The sequence below is a fragment of the Uloborus diversus genome, chromosome 2 (assembly GCF_026930045.1).
Source record: "Uloborus diversus isolate 005 chromosome 2, Udiv.v.3.1, whole genome shotgun sequence".
In the NCBI taxonomy this organism is placed as follows: domain Eukaryota; kingdom Metazoa; phylum Arthropoda; class Arachnida; order Araneae; family Uloboridae; genus Uloborus; species Uloborus diversus.
In genome coordinates this window covers 32,563,351-32,589,473 of record NC_072732.1, presented here as the reverse complement: position 1 = coordinate 32,589,473, position 26,123 = coordinate 32,563,351, and the positions used below count along the sequence as shown (strand labels likewise).

The window sequence follows — 26,123 nt, the reverse complement described above, 5'->3', positions numbered from 1 at the left end:
TTATACATCTCTAAGAAAACAATTGGTTGCTATAGAAGTTCAAATGTTCATTTTTTTTAATTTTTGGAAACAAAGTTTTGACCTAGTTTGATATCTTTTCTATCGGCATGCACGGAATGGCTATTTTTTTACACACCAAATTGGATTTGGCGAGAAAAGGAATTGCTTCCTGCGCATGCGCGATATTGACCCAGTTTGTCAGTTTAATAAATAGACACAGCCAACTTAAGTTTTGTTTACATGTCGTGTTATTTTCGTGTTGTATTTGTCAAAGCGCTATAAATCTTGCTGTTATTTCTTACAAATTGCGAACAAGACTTTGTTCCGACATGTACTTAAAAAAATTCTTGATGTGGTGTTTTCTTTTGATAATTTTTATGCTCGACTTGGTTCATTGTAAGAAATTTGAATCCGAGGAAAAGCCGGCATGGGCTAAAAAAGACATTCGTGACTATAATGACGCCGACCTGGAACGCTTATTTGATCAGTGGGAGGTTTGTGCTGCTGTTAAATTAAAGGGACATAATTTGTTTTGTATGTCGTTGATATATTTTCGGCTGTAGTGTTTTTTTCCCAAATTTGTTATTTTTCACAGCATTCCATGCAGGTATTTATGTAGAAAGCCTAATGTTCAAACTAGCATTTTCAAGCATTTATGACCTCATCCAATAATTTTCGATGTGACTAAAAATGACATTTATTCATTTAAAGGGGGCCATGGCCACCCTTTCAAGATGTAGAATCGGGGGGGGGGGGGGTAGAAGGGACACCTGATGGCCCGAGCCTTTAGGGGGGCCGAGATTTTTAAAACGAGGGGTGAAATATATTTAGAGACGGTGGTGGTGGGGAGAAACAATATGGAGGAGCCCCAAAATTTTTGTGCATGCCCCCTGAGAATCACTACTGATCCTACATCTCTTAGTTGCATGGGCAGGTTGTGCAACTTGCTAAATATTGTCCAGAGACGAATGAATATATTGACTAATGTGCAGCACGTGTAGAGTTCTTGTGGCATGCACCAAGATAGTTTCAAATATTCCATGAGTTACTGAATAAAAGTCTCATAGAGCCTCTGAGTGAAAGTCTTGCAGTATTAGGGGATGACAACTTATAGGTTGAATCATTAGCTCCACATATTTTTAAGAATTGACAGTAAATGTAAAGACACCACCTTCTTTTTCACTTAGCTTTTAGTCGCTAAACAAAGTTCTTGATAATTTCATTTCAATCCTTTTTTTTTCAGAAATATGTTAATACAGTGAAAGATTTGAATAAAAATTTTACACCTCTAATAAATATTTTTACATTGTTTACCATTTTTTCATTTTGTAGTATTGAATCCTTTTAAGTATTAAGTAAAGATTTATAGAATACATGCTTAAATCATAAAAAAAAAAAAAATTACATGCTTATTCAAAATTACCTGCATCACAGTTATTTTCTTTTTCAAAGTTTCTTCATGTATAGGAAGATTGGTAAACAGGCCCATCATTGAGGAGATTGAGTTGGGTGCAATTTAGCAAAAGCAGAGGGGCAATTTTCCTCATGATAAATTAATATATTACCATGTAAGTGGGCATGGTTTTTGCTGTTTCTTGGTTAAATTTGCAATGAGTGTACCCTTTGCCCCCCCCCCCCGACCCTGTAAAATCTCAAGCTCTACTTATGCTATTTAGTATACAGGATGTTCCGTTTTAACCTGCAAGATCTCTATTTTTGCAACCGTTAGTCCTAGATGCATACTTCCAAATGCAAAAATGTTCAAAAACAGATGCAGAGTTAAGATATTGTGAATTTGAAGTGAAAATAAAAATACAAAATTTAACTTTTCATACGGGCATCAGGGGCCCTAACTTATGCAGTCGGACCTCCATATATCGAAGTAGCAAATTGCCGGGAAAAAATTCTATATATTGAAACGATCTTATTTTATCATAAAAATCTCCTAAAACATTAAAATTAAAGCTAATTTTCGTATATGAAACCCAATTTCTAAGTTACACGAGCATCAGAATAAATGCAGGTTAATAATAAAAGAAACAACAGAAATTACATTTTTGCGCCTTCATACATCTTCATTCTTCGGCAATTCAACTTGATTGGCAACATTAGGGGATTTTTGTTTTAATGATGTGATCAAGAGAAAAGTAAACTAGTATGTTGTGGCCATCACGAAACTTTCTTCTATATTTTTCTTTTTTTTCTTTCTGATCCCTCCCCATGCTTGAAGAGGAAGCAATATTCGCAACAAAAACAAAATTGCACATGCAAAAACTTGACGACCATCCCAATGTCTGAATTATTGCAAAAGCAAAGCAAAGAGCGAAAATTGAAAGTTATTTTAAAAGCCTTGCTTGAATTAATTACAAATATTTTATTTGTTAACAAACATAAGATGGCAACAGTTAAAAATTTTAAATCATTGAGATAATATTTCCGATCATTTCCATACAATTAAAATCACGAGAAATACGCAGACGACAATCTATTACGATTTATCTTTCTTATTGTTGCATTAATAAAGCTATTTTTATTCGCAAAAAAAAAAAAAAAAATCAACACCTCTTGGAGCGATTGGCGTCAAAATTGAACCAAAGCCTGTTTACGTATGGATTCACATATATTCCAAATTTCAACCAGAACGTAGCATTACTTCTTGAGATAGGGCACTCACAATGGAAAAAAAGAACGGGCGATTGCGCTACCCCCTTTTTAGCTGTTGACACCAAAATAAAATCGGCTCTTATACCCACTAAGGGCTACTTGCCGATAAATTTTTCTTTCATTCCGTTCATTATTTCTTGAGATACAGCAGTCACAATTGACGACAAAAAAACGTTCTATAGCTCAACCCCCGTTTGAGTTATTGACACCAAAATTGAATCAGCACCTGTTCCTGTTAATGGCAACATATGGACCAAATTTTGTTTGATTCCGCCAGTTACTTCCTGAGGAATAGCAAGCACGCGTAACTCAAAAAACGTCCCATTGCTCCACCCCCCTTGGAGGAATTCGCGCCAAAAACCAATGGGCACAAGTTCACATACGGGCACATATGTGTACCAAATTTCGTTCGATTTCATGCGGTAGTTTTTGCTGTAGAGCGGCCACAAAAAACTGGTCACACACAGACGTGACACACATACACACACACACACATACAGACAGACATTTTCCAAAAATAGTCGAAATGAACTCAGCACACCTCAAAGCGTTCGAATCCGTCAAAATTAGAAATTCGAAAATTTGCACGAATCCGATACTTTCTTCCATATATTAGATATAGAAGAAAGTAAAAATCAATCTACTTAACTTGAATGATTTTTACTAAAGCTAAAAAGACTAGGAATGATAACTAGTCAACAAAAGGGATAACTTGAAACTGGTTTTACAGTGTTACTTGTTACAACTAAGATTTGAAATAAACTTGAGGGAATTTAAGAACTCCAGAACGGAACAACGACCTATCTACACACCCCTCAACCCAGATTCCTTATGAGTTTCGTAGCAACCTTTAGTGAACATAGTTTTCTCCCCTAACCTTCATTTTACGAGAGACAAACAGTCTTGTAAAAAAAAAATCTAGAAATGTCTAAAAATTTTTCGACACATAGAGATTTTTTCGTTATATGAAAAATTTTTTTATGCAATGAACATGAAAATTTGCTGGGATTTCAATGTATAGAAAATTTTGATTTGTAAAAGTTTGATATATGGAGGTTCGACTGTATTTAGGGAAATGATCTCCATTGAAAAACAACTGAAACACAAAAAGTTTGAAACAACCAATATTCACCGAGATATGAAACGCAGCGTTTTGTGACTTTCAACCCTTTAGACTCGCCGTCAATAACACTTTTTGGGGGAAAATATAGCAGTTAAAAATGTTTAAAATTATATGGTGTGCAGAGTATGATTTTCAAATTGTTCGAGTTTTTGTGGTGTGTGTTTTTGCTTTGCCTTAGCTAACCTGTGCAGTTTACAAAAGTTACTTACTCATATTGTTTTAAAAAGAATGTCTAATTCTGGTAGAAAAAAAGACCTAATCTGGCTTTCATTTGATGAAATCAAAAATGAAGCCTGTATTTCGTATCATAAAGGGTCTATATATACATGCATACTAATATGTTAATCAAGTCAAACATTTCAATCAATATTTTCCCACAGAAAGCTATTTTAATTATTTAATTTAGTTACAAGATTTTGTTCTAATCTCTTTAATTATTCAAGAAATTAGGTATAATGTGACTATTGAATAACTGTTAATTACATGGAACCTTAATTACCTTCCGAAAATTGTTTGTCTCGCAAATAGTATTTAAACCAAAAAAACCTGATTTAAACCAAAAAAACCTGGTTTAAACCAAAAAAACCCGGTTTTCTTTACCAACCCTGCTGTATGGTCCCCTAAAACTTTGAACTGGAATATCTCCTTGAGTTTTGGTCACACAAATGTCAAGTTTTTTTGTGTCAGTAACAGTTTTCAACAGAGATTATTTCTCTAAACATAAGTAAGAGGACCTAGAGCCCTTATAAAAAGTTAAATTTTGTATTTTTTGATTTATTTTTATTTTTGCTTCAAACTTTCAATATATCCTAACTCCACATCTGATTTTGAGCATTTTTGCAATTGGAAGTAAGCACCTAAGACTAACAGTTGCGAAAATAGAGGTCTTGCAGGTTAAAACAGAACACCCTGTATGTAACATCCAGTTGTATAAATTTGAAAAAATGCCATTCCCTAATACATTTGTTGTCTTATTGTTAAAATTGTGCAATTTGTTTTCAAACCACCTTTCTTTAAAAAGTCCATAAAAGGCCCAAAGGCCTAAAAAATTGAAAAAAAACTAGTACTAAAACTTATTAACGTTGCAAATATAGGGGAGGATGGGCAACAATGAGACAAAAAACACATTTTTCATTTTTTTGCATATTGGTGAGTTCTAAAGCACAGAAGCATACTTGACTATATTAAAGGTATCAAATTATAATGTGGCGTACGTCAGAGAGTACATAACGTAACTTTGCCGCCGAACCTTGAGGTCCTTTTGGTTCAGTAGTTAAAGCACTGGGTTAGCATCACAAAGGTCCGTGGTTCAAATCCCGACCCGGACAATCATTGTCCATGTTATGATGATCCCGTACTTCACATAATGGTGACCCGGACGTGATTTGAACACGCAACCTTCCAATCAACAGCACAGGCAAGCGCCCGACTGCAGATTGCTCATATAATTGCACGCCTCTCGCTCTGCTTCAGTGCACTGTTGCAACGACAGCTGCAGCGTAACGGCGCAACTACAGCCAGAATGACTGGCATCTCAGCTACCCTCATCTGTTGAATAGCTCTCTCGCTTCCCCGCTTCATCACTTAGTGGGGGAGTAATGTGGCATACGTCAGAGAGCACACATAACCTAACTTTGCCCCCGAACCTTGAGATCCTTTTGGTTCTGTGGTTAAAGCACTGGGTTAACATCACAAAGGTCTATGGTTCAAATCACGACCCGGACAATCATCGTCCAGGTTATGGTTATGATGATCCTGTACGCCACAATAGTATATTGCACCAAATTTAGCTCATTTAATGTTAGGAAAAAAAAAAAGTTATGAGGTTTTATAAATTCGATGAAAAGTGTCTTTTTGTGGCCCAGTTATGGGCCATTATGAGACATTAAGTAGGGCCACAATGGGACAGCTGAATAATCACTGTATTTTTATCTAAATTTTGAAAAATAAGTACCTGTAGCTAGTTTATTAAAGAAACTTTATGCGGTACAGAGAAAATAAAATTAAAATAAAAGAAAAAAATATTTTTTTTTCATTTACAACCAGAGTAATAAAAGCCTATCCCCTGACTCAGGCCCATGGTTGCAAGGAAACATATTATTTTTGCTTAGAGCATATTTTAAATGTTTAAAACTTTTTTTCTTACAAAGCAATTTTAATTACAGTAAGTAAAAAAAAAAAGAAAGAAAGAAAAAAGTCATTAGGATTTAAAAAACAGGAAAAGAATAGAATAATAAATGCCAAATATGAATTGATAATTAACTTACATAATTATTTTATACAAATATTAATTATAATTATAAAGTGCTTTGAAATAAGTACCATGTTTGGTAGCTTTATCAACACCTAACCGGTTTCTAGTTTTGTTTTGTACAAAGCTGTGTAGTAAAATAAAAAGTTTACTTGTAATAATTAGTTAAAATATAAATATTTTAAAATCAAGCCTATTTTTTAATTGTTAAATTTCTTTTTTGTAAACTAAAACAAGAAGTAGATAAGTATTCCACACTTGTTTACTGCTGCTTGGGCCGCAATGAGATGTCTCATTGTGGCCCAAACAACAAAATAAAAATTTTTGCTTCATATTATTAAAATAAGAATAATATTAGCTGAATAATAGTAGATTACAGTGTCAGTAACAACATAAACTACAACACTTACCTTAATTGTAGAAGTTTTTCAAGATTGTGATAGATGCAAGAAATTATCCAAATAAATTTCAGCGTGTCCAACCAGAAACTAATTTTTTTCTACAAAACAAAATCATAGAACAGCAAAGAGCTAGGAATTCTGGGAAGCATTTTGATTATGCTTACTCCTCCTTGTTGGCGGTAGCTGTCAGAATTGTATTTATTTCTGAATTTACAGTGTCTCATTGTGGCCCATATCTTTTTTTGGCCCACCCTCCCCTCCATTGCTGATCTTTGAACGCCCTACAGATTTTGTTGCAGGGAGACTCAAAATTTATACATCCGGGCCTGCCTGCATGGTTCAGCAGAATCAGTGAAGTCAGAGGATGTAATGAGAATAGAAAATTAGGTTGTGAAAAATTTGCAGTCAGGTCGGAACAAAAATTCTTTGATTTAACTTCATGCACTTTTCTATGGATAACTTGTTAGGTTTTCTTTTGTCATTAATAAATTGTTCTGGAATAAAGTGTTAAATATTAGAACAAGTATAAAAAGTTGATCATGAGTATTGCTTACATTTTCCATATACTTTGACAAAACTATGTTTCTTATGAAATAATGCAATGTTGACAGATCTGTAAACTTATTTTGTTTTTGAATGTGCAGGAAGATGAAGAGCCCTTAGAAGCAGATGAATTACCTGAACATTTAAGGCCTTCACCCAAGATAGATCTTAATACTGTAGACATGAAAAATCCTGAAAGTCTTTTGAAACTGTCTAAAAAAGGAAAAACTCTCATGGCTTTTGTTACTGTTTCAGGTAAATTTTATTTTATGAATTATCATTTTTTAAGACAAAAGTTATTTTTACTCAAGGTTTCTGCCAACTTTTGTGGAACTTGAAACAAATTGAATGTATATGTGTGCTTCTGAAAAAAAAAAGTTAATATAACTCAGTTATAAGTGTTTTTGGAAAAGTAAGCCAAGAAGAAGAGATTAACTGATTTCATCCTGATAGGGAAAAGGACCCCAATTGCATTTCACTTTTTGATTACAATCGCAAGGTGCCACTATAAGAAACAATTGCTGTCTTTTGATCAGCTAAGTGTTGACTGTAATCTCATTTCTTTGTCCGCTGGGATAACTCCTAATTGAAAGCAGCTTTATAGAATACTAGTGGTACGCACGGCTTTGTCCGTAATAGAAAAATTAAAAGGTCTTTTGTTTCGCCTGTATATTTACAAATAATGTATGGTGAATATTCTCGCCAATTGGCTTGTACCCATGTTACAGTTCCACGTTATGATGATTTCGTATCTCGCCAATTGGCTTGTGCCCATGTTACGGTTCCACGTTATGATAATTTTGTAATTTACTCTTCCATCTTATGATAATTTTGTTCTTAAAATTGGAATAGAAAAAGAACCACATTGAATTTTTGAAAAATCGCTTCGAGGTGCACACCTCCATGCTACAAACAAACTTTGTGCCAAATTTCATGAAAATCGGCCGAACGGTCTAGGCGCTATGTGCGTAAGAGAGATCCCGACAGAGAGACTTTCAGCTTTATTATTAGTAAAGAAGATAAACAGGGAACATATATCATATAATTCTCCCTTGTCTTTTTTTTTTTTTTGTAAGTACAGTCAACCTTGATGTCTCAAACTTCTGTATCTTGAAAATCTTACAATCTTGAAAGAAAATTTTCCCCCTGCATTTTACATGAAAATTCTTATGTATTTTCCATGGTTGTCTCAAAATTTAGTTTTCAAAACCCTTAATATCTTGACATTTTCGCACGACAACAACTTTTAATTCCTATTTTTCCTTGATAATTTTTGTTGGAGAATCAGTTACGGAGATATCTATTTGTAGTTTGTTGTCACTTTTCCTAGAAAGTATGAGAATAGCGGATTAGGACGAGATAATAAGTGAGTGTGGGTAGGAGGAGAATGGTATAGTTTCTTTTTTATCTCAGTGTTTTCCCCAAAGGTTAGATTCTTTGTACATTTCTTTGGAACACGTCCCCACTTTGAGGACAAGGGGTGAATTTTTCTTCGCTCTTTTTAAAATGCAAAAATGTGTTCCTCCTCATTACATGTTCATAACTCCACAAAATACCTGGTGAAAATCTTAAATTGAATGTGCTTAAAGATAAAATTAGAATTTTGAAGTCTAAAGAAAATCAAAATCGCTACTCATTTCAAAATAACCTGTTAATCACTATGCATAGTACATATATAAATTATTCATTATCATCCAGGGTTGCGTTTTGGACTGTTCGAAACTGGTTTGTGTCAGGACAAAACATGTAATTTTTACTGTCTAAAAAAGTGCCTAAAACCAAAAAAGTGCCGAAAGTGTCGTAAACTGTCCAAAAGTATGCTAAAGTTAAAGGGGTGTAATCTAATCAATTTGTATTTACTGCAATACAGTTGGCTCTCTATTTAACGACTTTCAAGGGACCACAAAAAATTGTCCTTAAGTAGAAAGCCTCCTTAAATAGAATGCTTTTAACACTATAGGGGACCATTTGGGACCATGAAACGCCGTCGTTAAACAGAGAGCCAACTGTATTTGTAATGCATAAATATAAATATTATTAAGTTTTAATTAATGAGTATTTGATAACATTTTTCTCTGAAACATTCAGTTAAAAAATATTTTAATTAAAAAAATTACCAATGCCTCTATTATATTAAAACTTTCTTATGTAACTGTTGTTAGAGTTATGAAAGAAAATTCACAACACTATCAAGCCAATTAGTTTCAGTTCTGTTTATTACTCAAAGGAATGTTATGAAATGTGTAATATTTAAGTGCAAAAAAAAAAAAAAAAAAAAAAAAAAAAAAAAAAAAAAAAAGAGAAAAAACTTTATATTTTTAATGGTATTTTTTGTACAAGTTTTACATGATGTTTTGACAAAAATTCTTTTTTAAATCATTGACTAAAGAACAATAAATTGATGTTAATCTATGCACTTTTTAAAACTTGTGTAATTTCTCTTTTTTATTCATATTTTTAATATAATACTTTTTGTAATGACAATAAACAAACTATAGTAGCTTCACAATTTTTAGAAACAAATAATTGGCATTTTTCTAAAGTAATTTGGTTGTAATTTAGTTTTAGATCATGAAATGGCACCATAGTCAAGAGAAGAAAATCTTCACACAAAGCTGTAAAAGACTCTCATATATATACATATTTTTTCCCTTCAATTCAAAAACTGTCCCATTTATTGCATTTAAGTCAATTAATGCACTGTATTTTGTCCACTTTCATTTGACCACAATGCATAAATGTCGAAAAATTTGGTTCCTATTATGAAAGAAAAAAAAAAAAAAAACTTATGCATACAAAAGGAGATTTTAATGAAGAATTCAAGTTTTATGTAACTAGATTAGAATACGTTGTATAAATAAGTTACATATATATTTATAATTGAATTTTACCATTTAATAAATATTCAATGCAAAACATAGCTTTGACATTTTTTTTTTGATATTTTCTCACAAAATAGTTTTTCTAAAAATGTAGTTTTGGACAGGACGGTAAAAACACAGTATTTACCGTGGTTTTTACCGTAGTGTTCAAAACCTTGCCAACCCTGATATCATCTTATGTGTGTGTGCAATTGTGAAAGTTACTATTGTAATTTTTTCAGAACATTGATAACTCACTATCTCAATTTTTGTTCTTTTCCCGAGAGTTTTGAGAGACCTAAGTTATACTGCATCAGAAAAAAAAAAAAAAAAAAAACACTTTGCCAGGAATGAAATATACCATCAACATTTGCCACCAAGTACATTATATTCCTCTCAATAACGTTTTTTTATTGCCAATGGTGATATCTCATGCACACAATAATAACACCAAGAAATCTCTCAAACATAAATGCTACAAAAAAAAAAAAAAAAAAAAAAAAAACAGATGCTTCATTGTATGCAAAATAACAATTCTGTGACTTATATTAAATGCTAAAGTTGTAAAATTTTTATTGCATAAAATGATCCTTAAACCATTTAGCAATAATTGTTTTCTGATTTTGGACTGCATTCTGAAATTAATTTGCTTATTTCAATGCACAAAAAAGCCTCCTGTTTCAAAATATTATGGTACTCTTCTGTATGACAGATAGCTATACAGTGGACGCTGGTTAATTGAAGCAGTGGTTAATTGAATCAACTGCTTAATGAATAAAATTGTCATAACAGAACAAAATCCAGCTTTATTGAATTAGCTGCTTTATTTAATCAGCCCCTTTATGGAATTAAAACTGCAGTCAGGGGTGCCCATATAAAGCTTTAAAGGAGGGGGAGGGGCGGTGCTTAGATATTTTCCCCATGGTTCAGCAGAACATTTTCCTCATGGAAACCAATTTCAGTATAGATTAGAGTTATTAAAATTTGACATTTTTAATAACTTATTCATTAATGGCTGGCGTGGAGAAATATTTGTACATTTTTGTAAAAAAAAAAAACTATAAGCAAGGAAGTTTTAATTTCTTAAGGGGGAGGGAGGTTTCAGCCCCCACTTGCCCCCTCCCCATTTGGGCATCTATGACATGCATTCACTTTGACTTTTATATCAGCTCTACCGCTCTTACTACTGTGATTAAATTTATAATAATGATGGTGATAATAAGTGACATACATGCATGTACTGTGGGCATATATTCTAAAGTTAACTTCTTTTTTGACCGTATAGATATTTAAAAATTTATTCCTTAGTTTTTAAAAAAATATCCTGCAAACATTTCACCTAGTCAAGCTATTTCTGTAATTAATTTAAATGCTGCAAGCAAGACCTATAACTTGCTTTGTTGGTATATCTAAACGAATTTTTGATATGTAATGCTGTTACTTAAGTCATTCATATCTTGTTTAATGTACTAATCAACTTTTTAGGAAATCCTACGGAGCAAGAAACAGAAAAAATAACAACTCTTTGGCAAACAAGTTTGATGAACAATCATATCAATGTAGATAGGTAAGTTGGGTTCAAACTTCACAAGCTATCAAATATTCCCTACTAATTACAAGATGCAAAATGATTTTGCAACTGAAAAAATATGGGCATCTATCTTGTATTTATATAAATGACAATATCTTTCTTCTTATTTTGTGTGTCTGTGTATGCAGTGGCTCACACAAGGGGAGGGTCCAGGGGGTCCGGACCACTCCCATGGCCCTTGAGTTTTTTTAATGCACTATAATCATATGTATGTAGTACGTTAAATAATTGGAAGCAAAGGTACATAAAATAATTAAAGCAAAGGTAACAATAATTTTGGATTTAATAAATGAAAAAATAAAATTTCTTTTCTCTCTTTCTTTTCCTGCAAAATCGAACTGTATGCGAACATAAATTGTTCCAGAATGATGATTTTGCTTTGCTGTTTTTATTTTTAACTAGGAGAAAAGTAAATGCATTCATTTTTGTGCTGTTCCCTATTTGATTGAAGTATTGTTATTTATAAATTTATTTTATTGATTAATGCTAAGTTATTATTCAAAATTTTTTAACAAAATGTCTTTTTTTCCTGACAATTGATAAAATCAAAAGAAGATGTTTGTATGCGTGGTGAGTATGATATTAGAATAATGGACCTTCGTTTCTGGACGCCCCCTCCCCCCCTTTGAGAAATTCCTGTGTGTGCCACTGTGTGTATGTTATGTTCAGACAAGTCTATCATGTGAGCAGTTCATGAAATTTGAAACACAAGTTATCTGAATAGCTAGACAATGCACCTTGGTCCCTTAATTTCAAAGTTTAAATGTATTAAACAAAGCTTTTATTTGTTGACCTGGTGTTTTGCATGTTTGCGACAATAATACCACACTTCGTTAACAAAAGAAAAAATAATAAACAAAAATAAAATAAAGTATAAAAACCACTACTAATAAATTAAAGCAATAAAACTACAAAAATGAAATAGGAATAAAATAATAATTTAAATTCCTCTCTGACAAAAATTCAAATCACATTTTGCACTATCAGGATCAAGATAAAAGCCTGCTTAAAGAAAAAAAAATAAACCTTTTGAGGAATAATAAAAATATGCCTCAATAATTTTATCTTTACTACACAGGGATAAAAGAATTTTCCAGATTTGACTGAAATTTCATTTTACGTTTATTTTGTGAAGATTTCCTCAATTTTTGTCTTTTTGATGCCGCAAATCAGGACCATATACAGGGGGGGGGGTCTTACGGTTCAACCCCCCTCCCCCGAAAAGTTCGGTTTGACATTTGAATGTTCGTTTATATTTAAAAATTTCCAAAAAATATTTTTCCAAAACTCAAATGTCTTTCATATGTATATTCCTTGCCCGAATAGAAATAATAAATAACCCGACGACTTGAACATTAGCACAAATAACGCAAAGCTCCGCATGAAAGTTTTTAAATCCTCCCCGAAATTATTTTCTGATTACGGTCCCTGCCTTAAACCATTCATCTATTTTTTATAAATGTGAAAAAATTCCTATTTTCTTATATTTCTAGTTCCTATTTCCCCTTTTTTGGTTGTCAGTCACTGCAGTTTCAACCGAAGATGTATGTTTTGGAAACATCAAACCACGGGCTTCACTAAAAATTGCATGCCTTGTTTGAAGTTTCAATTATTTTTGCAATCTGCAAATATTTCAGTTATTGATAGATATTTTAAAATATGCTGCCTTTAATCGATTTATTCTATACCTTATTTAATAATCTACTCATATTTTAATGTAATTTTATTTTTTAGTTTATTTTATGCATAATCAACCTAAAAAATGTTTGACACTCACAGTCTCAGATTTTAATGAAACTGCGTATTTGTTCTCATAAGAAAGCATACAAAACATTTATGATGGATCTCAATGGTTTTGGTTTTACAGCCTGTTAAATAGTGTTTGACGTTTCATGGTTTTTGTTATCAAATTAGGAAAGTGCATACTGCAAGCTGTTCTTTTGTAAAAAAATAATTATATCTTCATTCATTGTTTACAAACCAGTGTTGATAAACATTTTTATGAGTATATTTTATAATGCAAGAGGTCAAGAAAAACATATCCTAAGATGGTTTGATGAAATGTTTTTACCTAATGAAGTTCCACACTAGGTAGGAGAAGACTTGAAGGGATATCAATAACCCACCTTTTTTCTTTCTTTTTTTTTTTACAAATCTTGTTGTAAATGATTTGGTCAGCTATTTTAAAAAATGCTAGATTTTTCACTCAGTTGTAATTTTTTACTTAACATAAACATGTTTTCATTCTCGATATTATCAGTTCAAATGGCTTTTAATCAGAATAAATATTTTACTGTAAAAGATTGGAAAAGTTGGTTTTGAGTAATACAGAAAAGATTACGCACTGGCCTCTCTTATTCAGTGGTCTAAGGGTGAGAAACTGCCCCTTCCTATTCTCCTGCAAAAACTTAAATTTGTATAGAAATCAACTATGTGTGTTTTGCACTGTAAGAAGTGGTGAAATGCAAGAAATTTTTAAACTGGGATATGAAAAACAAAAATAACAAAGACAGAATAATTAACTATCTTGATAAAAATAGGTTTAAATTTTAGTCATTTGATTTGCCTCTCAGGCCAATAACATGTAGTAAAAAATTTATTTGTAGCAGGATGTATTAATGCATAACTTAATTTTCTAACTGCAGTTATCCTGAATTCACCCATTAGTTAATATTTGTTAAGTGCCGTTAAGTTACTAATTTTGACAAAAGTACATACTAACACAATAATCTTTGAAAACTGAAAAAATTAAAGAAGGGTCCATAATTTTAAATATTTCAACAGTGGTGAGTGTTGTTACAGCTTGAATTAATTATTTTCTTAGACATCTTTGCTTCTCACTGCCTCATATGTTAAAGTATTGAAAATGCATCTGCGAAAAGAATTGTATTTGTACTTTATGTGTAAGACATTTAACTGACCTCTTGCATTTCAAACTCGAAGAATGCTAGAAAATTATGCCTTGAGAGCAATGTGTAACATATTAAAATCTTTCTAAATAAAATGTCTTAGTAAAAGTTTCATTGTGACTTTAAAATTGGTAAATTAGCTCCTTTGTCATTGAATTTTCAGTTATGTCTCTTCCGCATGCTACGCGACAAATTTTCGTAATTTCTCCTTTTTGCCCTCTTCTCTGAATTCAACTGTATAGTTCTTGAACAAATATAGAATCATGGCAGAAAGCACGCTCTTTTCTCGACTTTACGATGTGCAGGGTTGGCCTATTTTGTCACCCTGGAAATAACTTGGAAGAAAACCGTCCCAGATAAAATGTCCCCCATTTTGTCTATTTTGTCCATTTTTTCGGTAAACTAAAAGTTTTTAGTTAAAAATTTGAAGTTTGCAAATAATAAATAATTATATAGATTCTTCATATTCAAGTAATATTTTGATATAAAATAGCATACATAAATATGTATATAAACAATTGATTGAAAAATATTTTAAAGTGAAAATGAAGAAACTAAGATCAGTTGAAGTTTATGTAAGTGTGTAAAAGTCAAATGAGTGTTGATAAGTTATAATGCATATAATTGCATTTATAAAAACAAACACATCAGCAGTACATTTTAAGATGTTTATCTGTAATGTGGAGGTTTATTGCACATAATAATTGTATTTATAAAATTAATAAGTAGAAATAAAAAGTTTTCTAAGGTTGGAGTCTCAAAACATTAAAAATCATATTTAAAAAAAAAGAGAGAAATTACGTTGACATGAAATGAAATCTGTTCTTGTGATACAAATGTGCTGATCAGTAACAGACTGTGTACCCAGCTCGGCGGTACCTAGTCAATTTATTAGTCTTGAATGAAGATTAATGGCCATTTTAAAGCTATCTACCCCCTCGCTCATTATAATCTCTTCCGGTACACTGTTCTGAATACCTACAACCCTACTAAAGTAGTAATTTGTATGACATTAACGCATCCATAAAAACATGCAGAGAACATCAATATTTTACTATGAGGTGACATTAATAAAAACTTGAAAAATATAACAGTAAAATGTTTTTAGTCTATAAGTCTTTGTTTTTTATATATGTCTCCTAGCATTTCATTTGACTTTTTCATTTAATTTCTGCTATTGTAATATATAATAGTGTACAATCACAACCAATAGCTTATTCGCATTTTTAAATTTTATTACTTTTTAGTAAATTATGATCTAAAATTAGTTGCACCAATGTGTAATTAAATTTTTTTTGGATTTATTAAATTCTAAAGTTAACAATTAAATGATTAATTCATAATAGATAATGTATTAGAATTATATACTAATTTTATTACACCATAACAATAAATTTATGAATGGATAATCAGTTGATTTTTCATTTCGTCCCATTTTGTCCAATTTCTTCTGTCTTCCCGGACTTTTTACAAAAAAGTGGACAAAATATCAACTCTGACGATGTGGCCATCAAACTATACCTCATCAATCTCTCAAGCTTTGATTTCCCCACTCTTCTTCAGCCACTTGTTTCAACAAAAGTACATCATTTATGTAATTCTGGGAATATAGTATTTTGTGCCAGAATCTGTCTCCAAAACATTTGATTTTTCAAAAAGTGTAGTTAGATCTCTTCTTTAAATAACAAAGTTGACAAACTGCCAGAGACAACAAAGTTTTTTTTTCCCTGGAATGCTAAATATGTAATCACACCACGAAATTGCATGAGAAAAAAAATAGCCCCTTCATTACAGGGCTTCCTTGCTGTGAAATGAAATCATGCTCAATCAGTCAATTAAAATGTAGTCATGCATTTAAAGGCACTTGCATGGTCGGCTCATGCGAGGAAGCAAAGGAGGCAACTGCCTCCTCACTTTAAAGGTAAAAAGTCTTTCCCCTTCCACTTTTACAAGTTCAAAAGTAACTATCGATAAAAAAAAAAAAGGTAAAACTGATCAATTCAAATGTTTAAAAAATGAAGAACTGACTTAATATGTTAGATAAATAAATACCTTGGTGCTGAACAGTAAAGTAAGAAAAAACAACGTTAAAAAAAAGCACAAATTTGCCAATTCTAGCAGACACGGGTTTCGGCGTTAGTGTTTGTTTTATATTTTTTTCAAGTTATTATTGTATAAGTAAAATCAAGCTTTAAATTGGAATTAAAGAGTCTACTATGGCGATCAATCCCAATTTTCGAGATCGTATTCCTAATTTTTTAGAGAGCATTTAATCAATAATTATATTAAACTTCAATTCATTAAAAAAAATCAGTGGTAAGAAATCTGTATGGGCGCAACCCATCCAACCTGCCCTCTCCACCCCACTCCTTTGATCCCCCTCCTTACCGCACCTCCTTTGACCCCCCCTCCTTTTTTGGAGCACCAGTCGCCTATGATCACTTGACAGAGTTTTTTTTTTTAATTACGCCAACCATCGTTCTTTCAAACATAAGGCGTCTTGCTTTCCAGTATAACAATGAAGTGGCTTCAAAGGGTGTTAGGGTCTTCAAGTCATCACAATTATGAATATCATGAAGAGAGGAGCATCTATAAAGATGCTCCGCTGTCATTGGAGAAGTGCCCTCACAGAGCACACAGAGAGGTGAATCTGCCAGGTTGATTTTATATAAATGGGCCTGTAGATAGTCATGTCCAGTAATGGTTCGGAAAGAGGCAACTCCCAGGGCTCTGGGAAGGAGAGAAAGGCACGTATGCTGTTCATCATCCAGAAGGCAAGCCCAGGGCTTTCCTGTTGGATGGGAAGGTATGATTAAAACTAACTCTTACCCAAACAACGTAATACATTTAGCAGAGTGTGAAATTCGAGTTCGTGAATCAGTATAATTGAAGACAAATAGCTTAGTAAACATCAATTAATTTATTAAGAGATAAAAACAAAGTATGTGGCTTTAACAAAAAGTAAATAAGAATAAGTATACCATTTATTGCAAATTCCCCGTTGACCTAGACTAATAAGTAATTATCAATTGACCCGACTATCGTTCATAAGGAACGAAGTCTTCAATGGACAAACGTCATACTACTTCAATTAAACATAAAGGCTAACAGCCTAAGCTTGCTGAACAAACAGCAAGTTGGCTTGCCTGACATGAGCCAACGCGTCTAGGCTGTGCAAGAAGTGAGAGAGTGAGATAAACTGATAACAGCCTCGCTTATATTCCGAATCTCATTAGCATATCTTCACTTCAATGCTACCTGATCGTGATCTTCAGTGGCCAAACCTGAAGCGTGTGCACGTGACGTCACATGTTCTAGAAGGATCGACGTCAAAGTAGTCACATCATAGGCAACGCCCACTATACGTGCCGTTCTCTATTACGAGCCTAGAGTTTTGAAAGTGTGCTGTCAGAGGCAGTAATAAGGACCTCTGAGCCATAATCCAATACAGGCTTAATGTAAGATGTAAAGGTAGATGTAAGAACACTTTGAGAAGAACCCCACTTTAGGCAAAGGCGGTCCACCACTCTGTCAGTCACTTGTTCAATGTACTTATTCCAAGTTAGTCTGGTATCAAGAGTTATGCCTAGGTAGGTAGCACAATCAGTTCGAGTTAATGCACTGTTTTTGTACACCAGGTCAACAGTAAACGTTTTGGTACTAAGTGTAAAGAGTTTGAAATTTGTCTTTTCCGGGTTTACCTTGGAACTCATTGTCCAGGGTCCAGGTTGTCAGAGCCTCTAAAGCCAAATTTAGTGTTTTCTCCAACATAGAGATGTCAGAGCCAGTGGACCAGATAACAAGATTATCAGCATACAACAGCGACTCAGTCTCTGGAACACTATTTTTAACTAAACTCAAAAGGTCATTTACCATGATGTTAAAAAGGACAGGACTCAAAACTGAGCCCTGAATGAGGCCTTGCCTGGTTTGACCAAAACCTGAATGAGAGTTACCGTATTTCACGTTTAAGAGTCTCTGTGAAAGAAGTCCTTAATCCATTTAAAAAGATTTCCATGCACTTTCATATGAAGCAGCTTCTTAAGTAGCCTTTTCCTCCAAATACGGTCGAACGCCGATTTAAAATCGACGAAGATGGCAAGAGTACTTTGTTTCCTCTGAAAACCATCCTTTATATGTTGCGTAAGTCAAACAATTTGTTCAGTCGTATTATATCCTCGTCTGAAACCAGCCTGTCTCTCAGAGATATGGTTACTGTGGTCCAAAAAGTACTGAAGTCGATCAACGATCATTCTTTCGGTTAATTTACTAAGGATGCAGGTCAAGGAAATGGGTCTAAAATTCTGTATGTCAGTCGGGTCTTTTCTAGGTTTTAAGATAGGTATAACATCTCCTATCTTTCTTTCTCCAGAGGCTTGGGAAAGTGCCGCCCCATGTTTTATTTATAAAATTTAAAACTGTTTGTTTAGCTTTAAGGCCAAGCTCCAAGACAAATTCAGGGAGGATGCCATCAGGACCAGCACTTTTTCCTCTTGACATGCAATTTAGTCCTCTTTTAAATTCCAAAAAAGTAAAAGGCGAAGAGAAAAGGCTATTCCATGCTTGGACATGCACTTGACAGAGTCGCAGTACATGTTGAATGATTAGCAGTGAGACTCTAAGCAATGCTTAGCAACCATAAAGAACTAACAGATGGTTTTCTCAAATGACAAGTATGATTGAAAAATCCCCATAAAGGTTTCGCACTGGAATTAATTTGATGGCAGCTAAAGGAATGTAGTTTTACGTTGAGTATGAGATTCTGTCGAAACCAAACGAAAGCAACAAGTTAATCAGAGTGACAACTTATTGAGGTTTTATTGTATCTGTTTATGCCAACATGTAAATGTGCTACTTGCAAATAACTGCAATTGTAATATTGCTATTGCATGACATTTTTCCATGTTAACACTGACTCTCACACCCAAGTAACAACCTGTCTCAGGTTTGCTGCCACAGAATTTTGGCACTGGTTTGTTCTGCTTCCTGAAGGCTGTAGTTCTTATTGTTTAGTTGACTAGATGATTTTACATTTTTGCAGTTTAATGTTTTATCCTGTGTTTCTGTTCTGTAACTGAATGTGAAGCTTAATGTGTCTTATAGTGTCAAGTCTAATTTTGTACATTACAATTCTCTCACTGCACTATCAGTCTAAATTCAATTCTTCTGTAATAACTTTGTGATTTTTTAGAATTTAAAAGTAAATAAATGCTTTATTAAAAACTATGAAGTATAGTTTCAAAATCTTTTTGCTTTATTTATTCAGATATCCTATTGGTCAAGACAGAGTTATTTTCATGTTCAAGGATGGAAGCCAAGCTTGGGAAGCTAAAGATTTTTTAATTGATCAAGAAAGACTAGAAGTAGTTACAATAGAAAATAAAGAATATTTTGGAAAATTCTCATCTCAGGTATAAAATATTTCATGTTACTGCAAAAATTTTCCAAATTGCATTTTTCAGTAAGCGAAACTCTTACGCAGGTTCCTGTGAATGCCATTCTTTGAATCATTTTGTTTAGATATCTTCAACTACATTTTGAGTAACTTTTATATGTAGTAACATATTTATACTGTGGGAAAGTGTTACTTTTCTCAGTTTTTCTGATTTATTTATTTGTTTGGCTTTAAATTTAATTTTAGAATAGCAAACAAGCTTGAATCAAACTGATTTTTAATATACTTTGTATCTACATCTTAGAGACAAATGTGTTCAGGAGCAATTTGCGATCCCAACTTTCACAATTTTTCACAATCATTTCTTCAGTCTTTCCTCACTCTGTGGCGGATCCATAGGGAGGGGGGGGGGGGCGATTGGGGCAATCACTCCTCCAAAGGTATGAAAATTCGAATAATTTTCGGAAAAAGGTCACCAAACTCTCCCCCCCCCCCCCCGAAGCATATCACAAAAAATCATCTGCAACTGTAATTTTACAACTTTAATTCCAAAAATTTTTTAGGGGAGAGTCCCTCAGTCCCCTTTCTCCAATGTTATCAAAGATCGCCAAAATTTTGAACTTTTAAAGCTCCAATTTCGAAAAAAGTCGGCGGAATCGAAAACTTTTTTGAAAATTTCGTTAATGAGGACCTTAAATTAAGTTTTTAGAACTTTAATTCCGAAAAAATTCTGGGGGAGAGCCCCCGATCATGGGCCCTTCTCCTAACATCAATGAAGATCCACTAACATTACATTTTTAAAGCTTCAATATCGAAAAGTTGAGGGATTGCTCTTAACCCCATCCTTTCCCTTAACGCTACCAAAGATGGCCAATCATCGCATTTCAAGGTTCCAATTTTGTTGGAAAGTTCCAAACCCTGTTCTTTCCCAGTACGTCATAAAAGATGACTTATTAGTTGGTACAACTGCATATTCAGGCCTTCAATTTCGAAAAATTTTCGGAGAGGAGCCCCCACGTAGTTTCCTCATCTTTCACCCTATCATTCAAAGATTGTCTAAAAAAGCATTTTTGGATCTACTGCATCAAAAATTTCTGAACTCCATGTCTTCTGCTTCGTCATCAACGGTGGACTACAATTGAGTTTTTAGGACTTGGATTCTGAATTTTTTCCCTGGGAAAGCCCCCAAGCACCCTGGTTTTTAGCATCACTAAAGATATCTAAAATTGCGTTTTTAAAGCTCTAATATCAAACGACTGGGGAGAATTCCTTAATCTCATGATCCTTTCCCTTAAAGAAACCAAAGATAGGAAACAATTGTCTTTTCAAAAATAAACACTTAAATTTCAAAAAAATTGAGAAGGAGATTTCCAAGACACCCCCTTTTTTATTAACCACCAAATAATCTAAAATTTCCTCAAATGGATAATTAGATCTGGGATTTTGGGCGGTCCCTGTATCTTGTTGTCCAATAGTGAGAAAAATAATTAAATTAATATCTTGATAAGGCAACATTTCTTTTATAAGGAAAAAAGTACAATTGAGAAACTAAATGGTTACTGAAAATAGTTCACAAGTCCTCAAACTAATCAAAAGTTGAAGTGTTTAATTTGGATAATGGATCCATATATAGAAATTTTTTTTTCTTGTGTGTGTGTGTGTGTGTGTGGCACTCGAAACACTTATAACTTTCATTCAAACTCTTTAAATGATAGATATCATTCAAAAAAAAAAAAAAAAAAAAAAAACCATGTTTCATTTCTTAAACTTCTTTAAAATTTTATTTTCATTAGTCATCCCCCCCCCCTATAATGATAAATTGCCCCTCCCAATAAGGTCGTCTAGATCCACTACTGGCCTCAATATTGATATTTGGAATTTATTGAGCAGTTGTGCAACTTTGTTGGATTTGCATCAATGGCTTTTAAAAGAAATACAGTAACTCCTTGTTGTATCGCTCATTCAGATATATTGTGCTTTTCATTTGTCTCCCCAAAAACTATGTTTACTATTACTTTTTAATGTTACTTTACATTTGACATCACAGAAAAAAAAGTTATATTTCTCAGAAAAACTATTTTCCTTTTTTAATCAATGAACAAAACTGGCATATTTTCCAAAACCTTAATTCCTTACAGTTTAAGTCTAAACTTAGATTCATATTCCACCATAAAACAATAAAAATATTTTAAATTATTTTTTCTTGGTTTAGGAGAAAATTGCTGGACAAATTTTCTTTTGTTTTTTATAGGAAAATAATCCTCATATGATAACACTAATATTTTTGTAGATGCACATGTTATTAATATTTGTGTTAATGAAACTGTTCATTTTTATGACCTCAGTTATACCTTGTTTTTGAATACATCACGTGTTTTTGTTGTCTCCTGACAAGCTCGATATAACAAGGAATTACTGCATAGATAAGCTGTAGTAAGCAAGCCAGTTTCATTTTTATTCTCTAATAAAATGAGGGAAAGAGAATAGAAATGTAGGGGGTTCCTCTCTGCATTATTTCTAGTTTGCTGTAAGTGATTTTATTGACATTATTAGTTAAAATCCATAATGCAGTACTTTTGAGATGCAGTGAAAATTTTTTCACCATCATAGAAGATTGCAGGAAAGCATAACCATTTAAAGAGCTGTACCATCAGTTCTTGAAGCAGTCTTTTCTTTCTTCAAGCTTTTGATTGTATGGCAGCCAGACACTTCCTAAATAGAGTATCTGGATATACTCTCTTCATTATTCACAACCCAGCTTTTGTTTGTAAATGTGTGGTATTTTCAAAGCTTTAATTAAAAAAAAGAAAAAAAACTCTACTTCATATCTTTTGTCATGCATTACATCAGTGGTGCCTTTTAGTTGAGGGCCACAGCTCAAATCAAAAATGTTTCTCCCGGGCCTGAAATCATATAAAATATATGACATGGGATCATGGAAAAGGAAGTTAAATTGCCAACCAAGAATTGTTGTTATAATTACTTGATGCTTAAACTTCTGTGTTCCACAATCAAAGTTTAACACCCACATTTGGCTCCAAATTAGTAACATTGTGCTATTTGTGGGTTTTGATTTGTAACAACTCATGGGCAAAATTTATGCAAAAATATGCAAAATTGTAAGGGGGCGGGGCTCAGATATTTTAACCATGGTTTGCAGGATATTTTCCCCCTGGAAGCAGATTTCAGAACAGCTTAGAGTCATTAAAATTTGCCATTTTTAATAACTTATTCATTAAAGGCTGGAGAAGAAACTTTTTTACATTTTTGCAAAGAAAAAAGTATAAAAAGCAAAGAAGTTCTAATTTCTAAAAGGGGGGCTTGAGCCCCCCTCCCCCCCTATATGGGCGCCCTTGTAACAACTGTCAAAACAATGGAGCAGCCGGGTCAGTTTTGCTGTGTTGACAAGTGGCAGGTGGACCACGAGTAGTTGGGTTGGGTACCACTGCCCTGTATTAATCTATTATTCTAAAGACTAATTTCAGTATTTACATTTTATCTAAGCATATAAATAGCAAAAAAATTAGGGACTATATAGTTAGATAGTGATGATAAAAATAGCATGAATGAACTAGCAGAAACGTGAAGCAAGCAAGAACTACCTAAAATAGTCAAAATAATGAAAGAAATGGATAAAAAGGTTAAAAAACTTTCTAATATAGTAAGTGACGTCTTTAAGTATGGTAGTATCTCTTTCTTTGGTGTAAGTTTCTTTGAAAATAACAAGTTACAATGAGTGCTGTAGTTGAGAAAGAAAGGGGAGGGGGGGGGGGGATAATGTGACGTATGGGAGCACCATTTCCTAAAACCTTTGGGTTCTTATTCTAAAAGTGTAAATTGGTTTCAAACCACCTTTTTTCCCAAAAACTAAGTGTCTGCTTTTTGAGTTGAAACTAGTTTATACTTTTCTTCAACAACGACAATATTTGATACATAACATTGCAAAATGCAAGCAAATCAATGGCAGGAAATCCTCAAAGTTCTAAAACCCAAAAATTACTTGGACCAAAGCTGTGCGAATTGAACGAAATTCGCTATTTTTACTAAAAACAAGAAAATTTCATTTTTTTTCTTCTTGTCTTGTGGAATTCTTTGTGTTGACAAGTCTAGAATGTCAAACTTGTTCTATTCAATTGAGGATGTTTCAAACTTCCTTTCTTGGAGTGCAATTTCCACCTGGTATGGATTGATCCTTGTCTAAAAAGTTATTATGTTTGTCGTAAATATGACAAATCAACCATAAATTGTCTTCTAAATTAAAAGTATATGACCTCAATATAACATTATATACGTGAATAGCAATAGTTGTGTTGGGTTCCTTAGATATTGCTATATCAAGATTTTACTGTGTTGTGTACTTGCTAACTTGATTGTATACAGAAGTTGTGTTTTAAATTTGAAATCTAACTTTGGCTTTTACTAAAGGAAAACTCTTAATTGTTATCCTAATTGGAAGCTGCTCCATAAATTTTGAACACTACTGTAAATTTTATAGTTTAGAAACAAGAATGAATGATTTGTAGTTGAAATAAAATCATGAGTGTATTTTCAAATACCTGCCTAAATTTGTTTATGTTTTTCACAGAAAAACAAAGCAGGAGGATCAAAGGAAGAACTTTGATTAATGAAAATAATGTTTCAAGATTGGTATATCTTATAGATATCTGTGTATATAATCTTTTTGAAAAACACTACCCCTTTATTGTATATTTCTGTGATGCATTTATGATTTTGATCACAAGAGTATGTAAATCAAAGTATTTCCTTTTTGTATATTTCTATAATAAATTGTTTGTATGGTAGTCAGATATTGTAATAAATTATCAGCTTCTATACAACACTGAATATTTATAGAACATGAACCCAAACTAAAAATAAATCTTAGACATCGGTTTAGCGCTTTAACCCATTACCAATCGTATAATTTTCAAGAAAACGGTCATAAAAGTGTTTATTTTTTTATTTAAGAAAATGATATAAAAATAAGTGTATGAACAACATGTGCATTCAATTTTACATTTTCAATATTTTTTAGATTGAAATTTTAAGAAAATTTAAAATTTTAAAAGTCAACAAGCAAACCCAAGCAAGCAGCGAAAATTTAAGAAATAAGTCTTTTAAACACTAAAAAAGAATTTTATTAATCTTTTGTATAATATAAGTAAAGATTAGTAAATTTTTCTTGTGTGGTAAATTTCAAAGCTTGAGATACAGAGGCCAACGTCACAATCTGGTAAGTTAGTACCAAATTTCCTGTCTGATAAAAATTAAGATAGTAAATTTTCTAGAGACTAATAATCTATTGACTAGTTTTCAGTACGGTTTCAGGGAAGGCAAATCTTGTGCAACTAATTTATTACATTTCTATGACAAAGTTACCATGGCTTTGGACAATAAGAAGCCTGTAGATGTTGTTTACATTGATTTTCAAAAAGCTTTCGATAAGGTACCGCATGTTGCTCTACTTAGCAAATTAGCTGATATAGGGATAGGAGGGAAAACTTTCATCTGGGTAAAAAACTGGCTGACCGGAAGGAAACAAAGGGTAGTTGTAAGGGGAAATTATTCTAATTGGAGTGAGGTTTTGAGCGGGGTTCCTCAAGGATCAGTGTTAGGGCCTGTTTTGTTCATTGTTCTTATGAACGATGTTCACAATAATATTTCTGGGAACATGAATTGTTTTGCTGATGATGTTAAAGTTATGGGGACTATAGATAATGAAGAACAAGCAAAACAGCTGCAAGAGGATCTAGATCATATTACGGAGTGGGCTGATAAATGGGGTATGGCTGTTAATGTTGGGAAATGTCAAGTGCTACATTTAGGGCATGGAAATAAGTGTACAAGTTATTATTTGCAAGGTTCAGTCATTAGTCAGGCAGACAAAGTTACTGATCTGGGGGTCTAAATAAGTCAGGATTTAAAGTTCAGCCAACAGTGCAGCATTGCTAGTAACAAGGCCAATAAGATGCTTGGGTTTATCAATAGATCTATTTCAAACAAATCTAAAGAAGTTCTTCTGCCCTTATATAGAAGTTTGGTAAGACACCATTTGGAGTATGCTGTTCAGTTTTGGTCTCCTTATCTTAAGAAAGACATTAATGTATTGGAAAGGGTTCAAAGGCGAGCTACAAGGCTAATAAATGGACTTTCTCACTTAGACTATGATTCCAGGCTTAGAAGGTTAAAAATGTACAGTCTTGAGCAAAGAAGAGACCGAGGGGACATGATTCAGTTGTTTAAATTTATTAAAGTGAAAGATGTTACGGGGCTGAAGTTTAGCACTGAAAACAGGACAAGGGGTCATTGTTTTAAGCTATTTAAATCTCAGGCTAACATGGATATTAGGAAAAATTATTATTATAGCAGGGTAGTGGAACCTTGG

The 26,123-nt window shown here is 32.9% G+C and overlaps 1 protein-coding gene across 1 annotated transcript; it reads left to right on the top strand.

Annotated features, from left to right (window-relative positions):
* The first annotated feature begins 225 nt into the window (after positions 1-225).
* LOC129216956 (LDLR chaperone boca-like) lies at positions 226-24,529 on the top strand. The gene is made up of 5 exons (XM_054851179.1): positions 226-494; positions 7,084-7,237; positions 11,329-11,410; positions 19,610-19,754; positions 24,324-24,529. The coding sequence occupies exons 1-5, from the start codon at positions 330-332 to the stop codon at positions 24,357-24,359; spliced, it is 582 nt and encodes a 193-aa protein (XP_054707154.1). The 5' UTR covers positions 226-329; the 3' UTR covers positions 24,360-24,529.
* Positions 24,530-26,123: the final 1,594 nt, after the last annotated feature.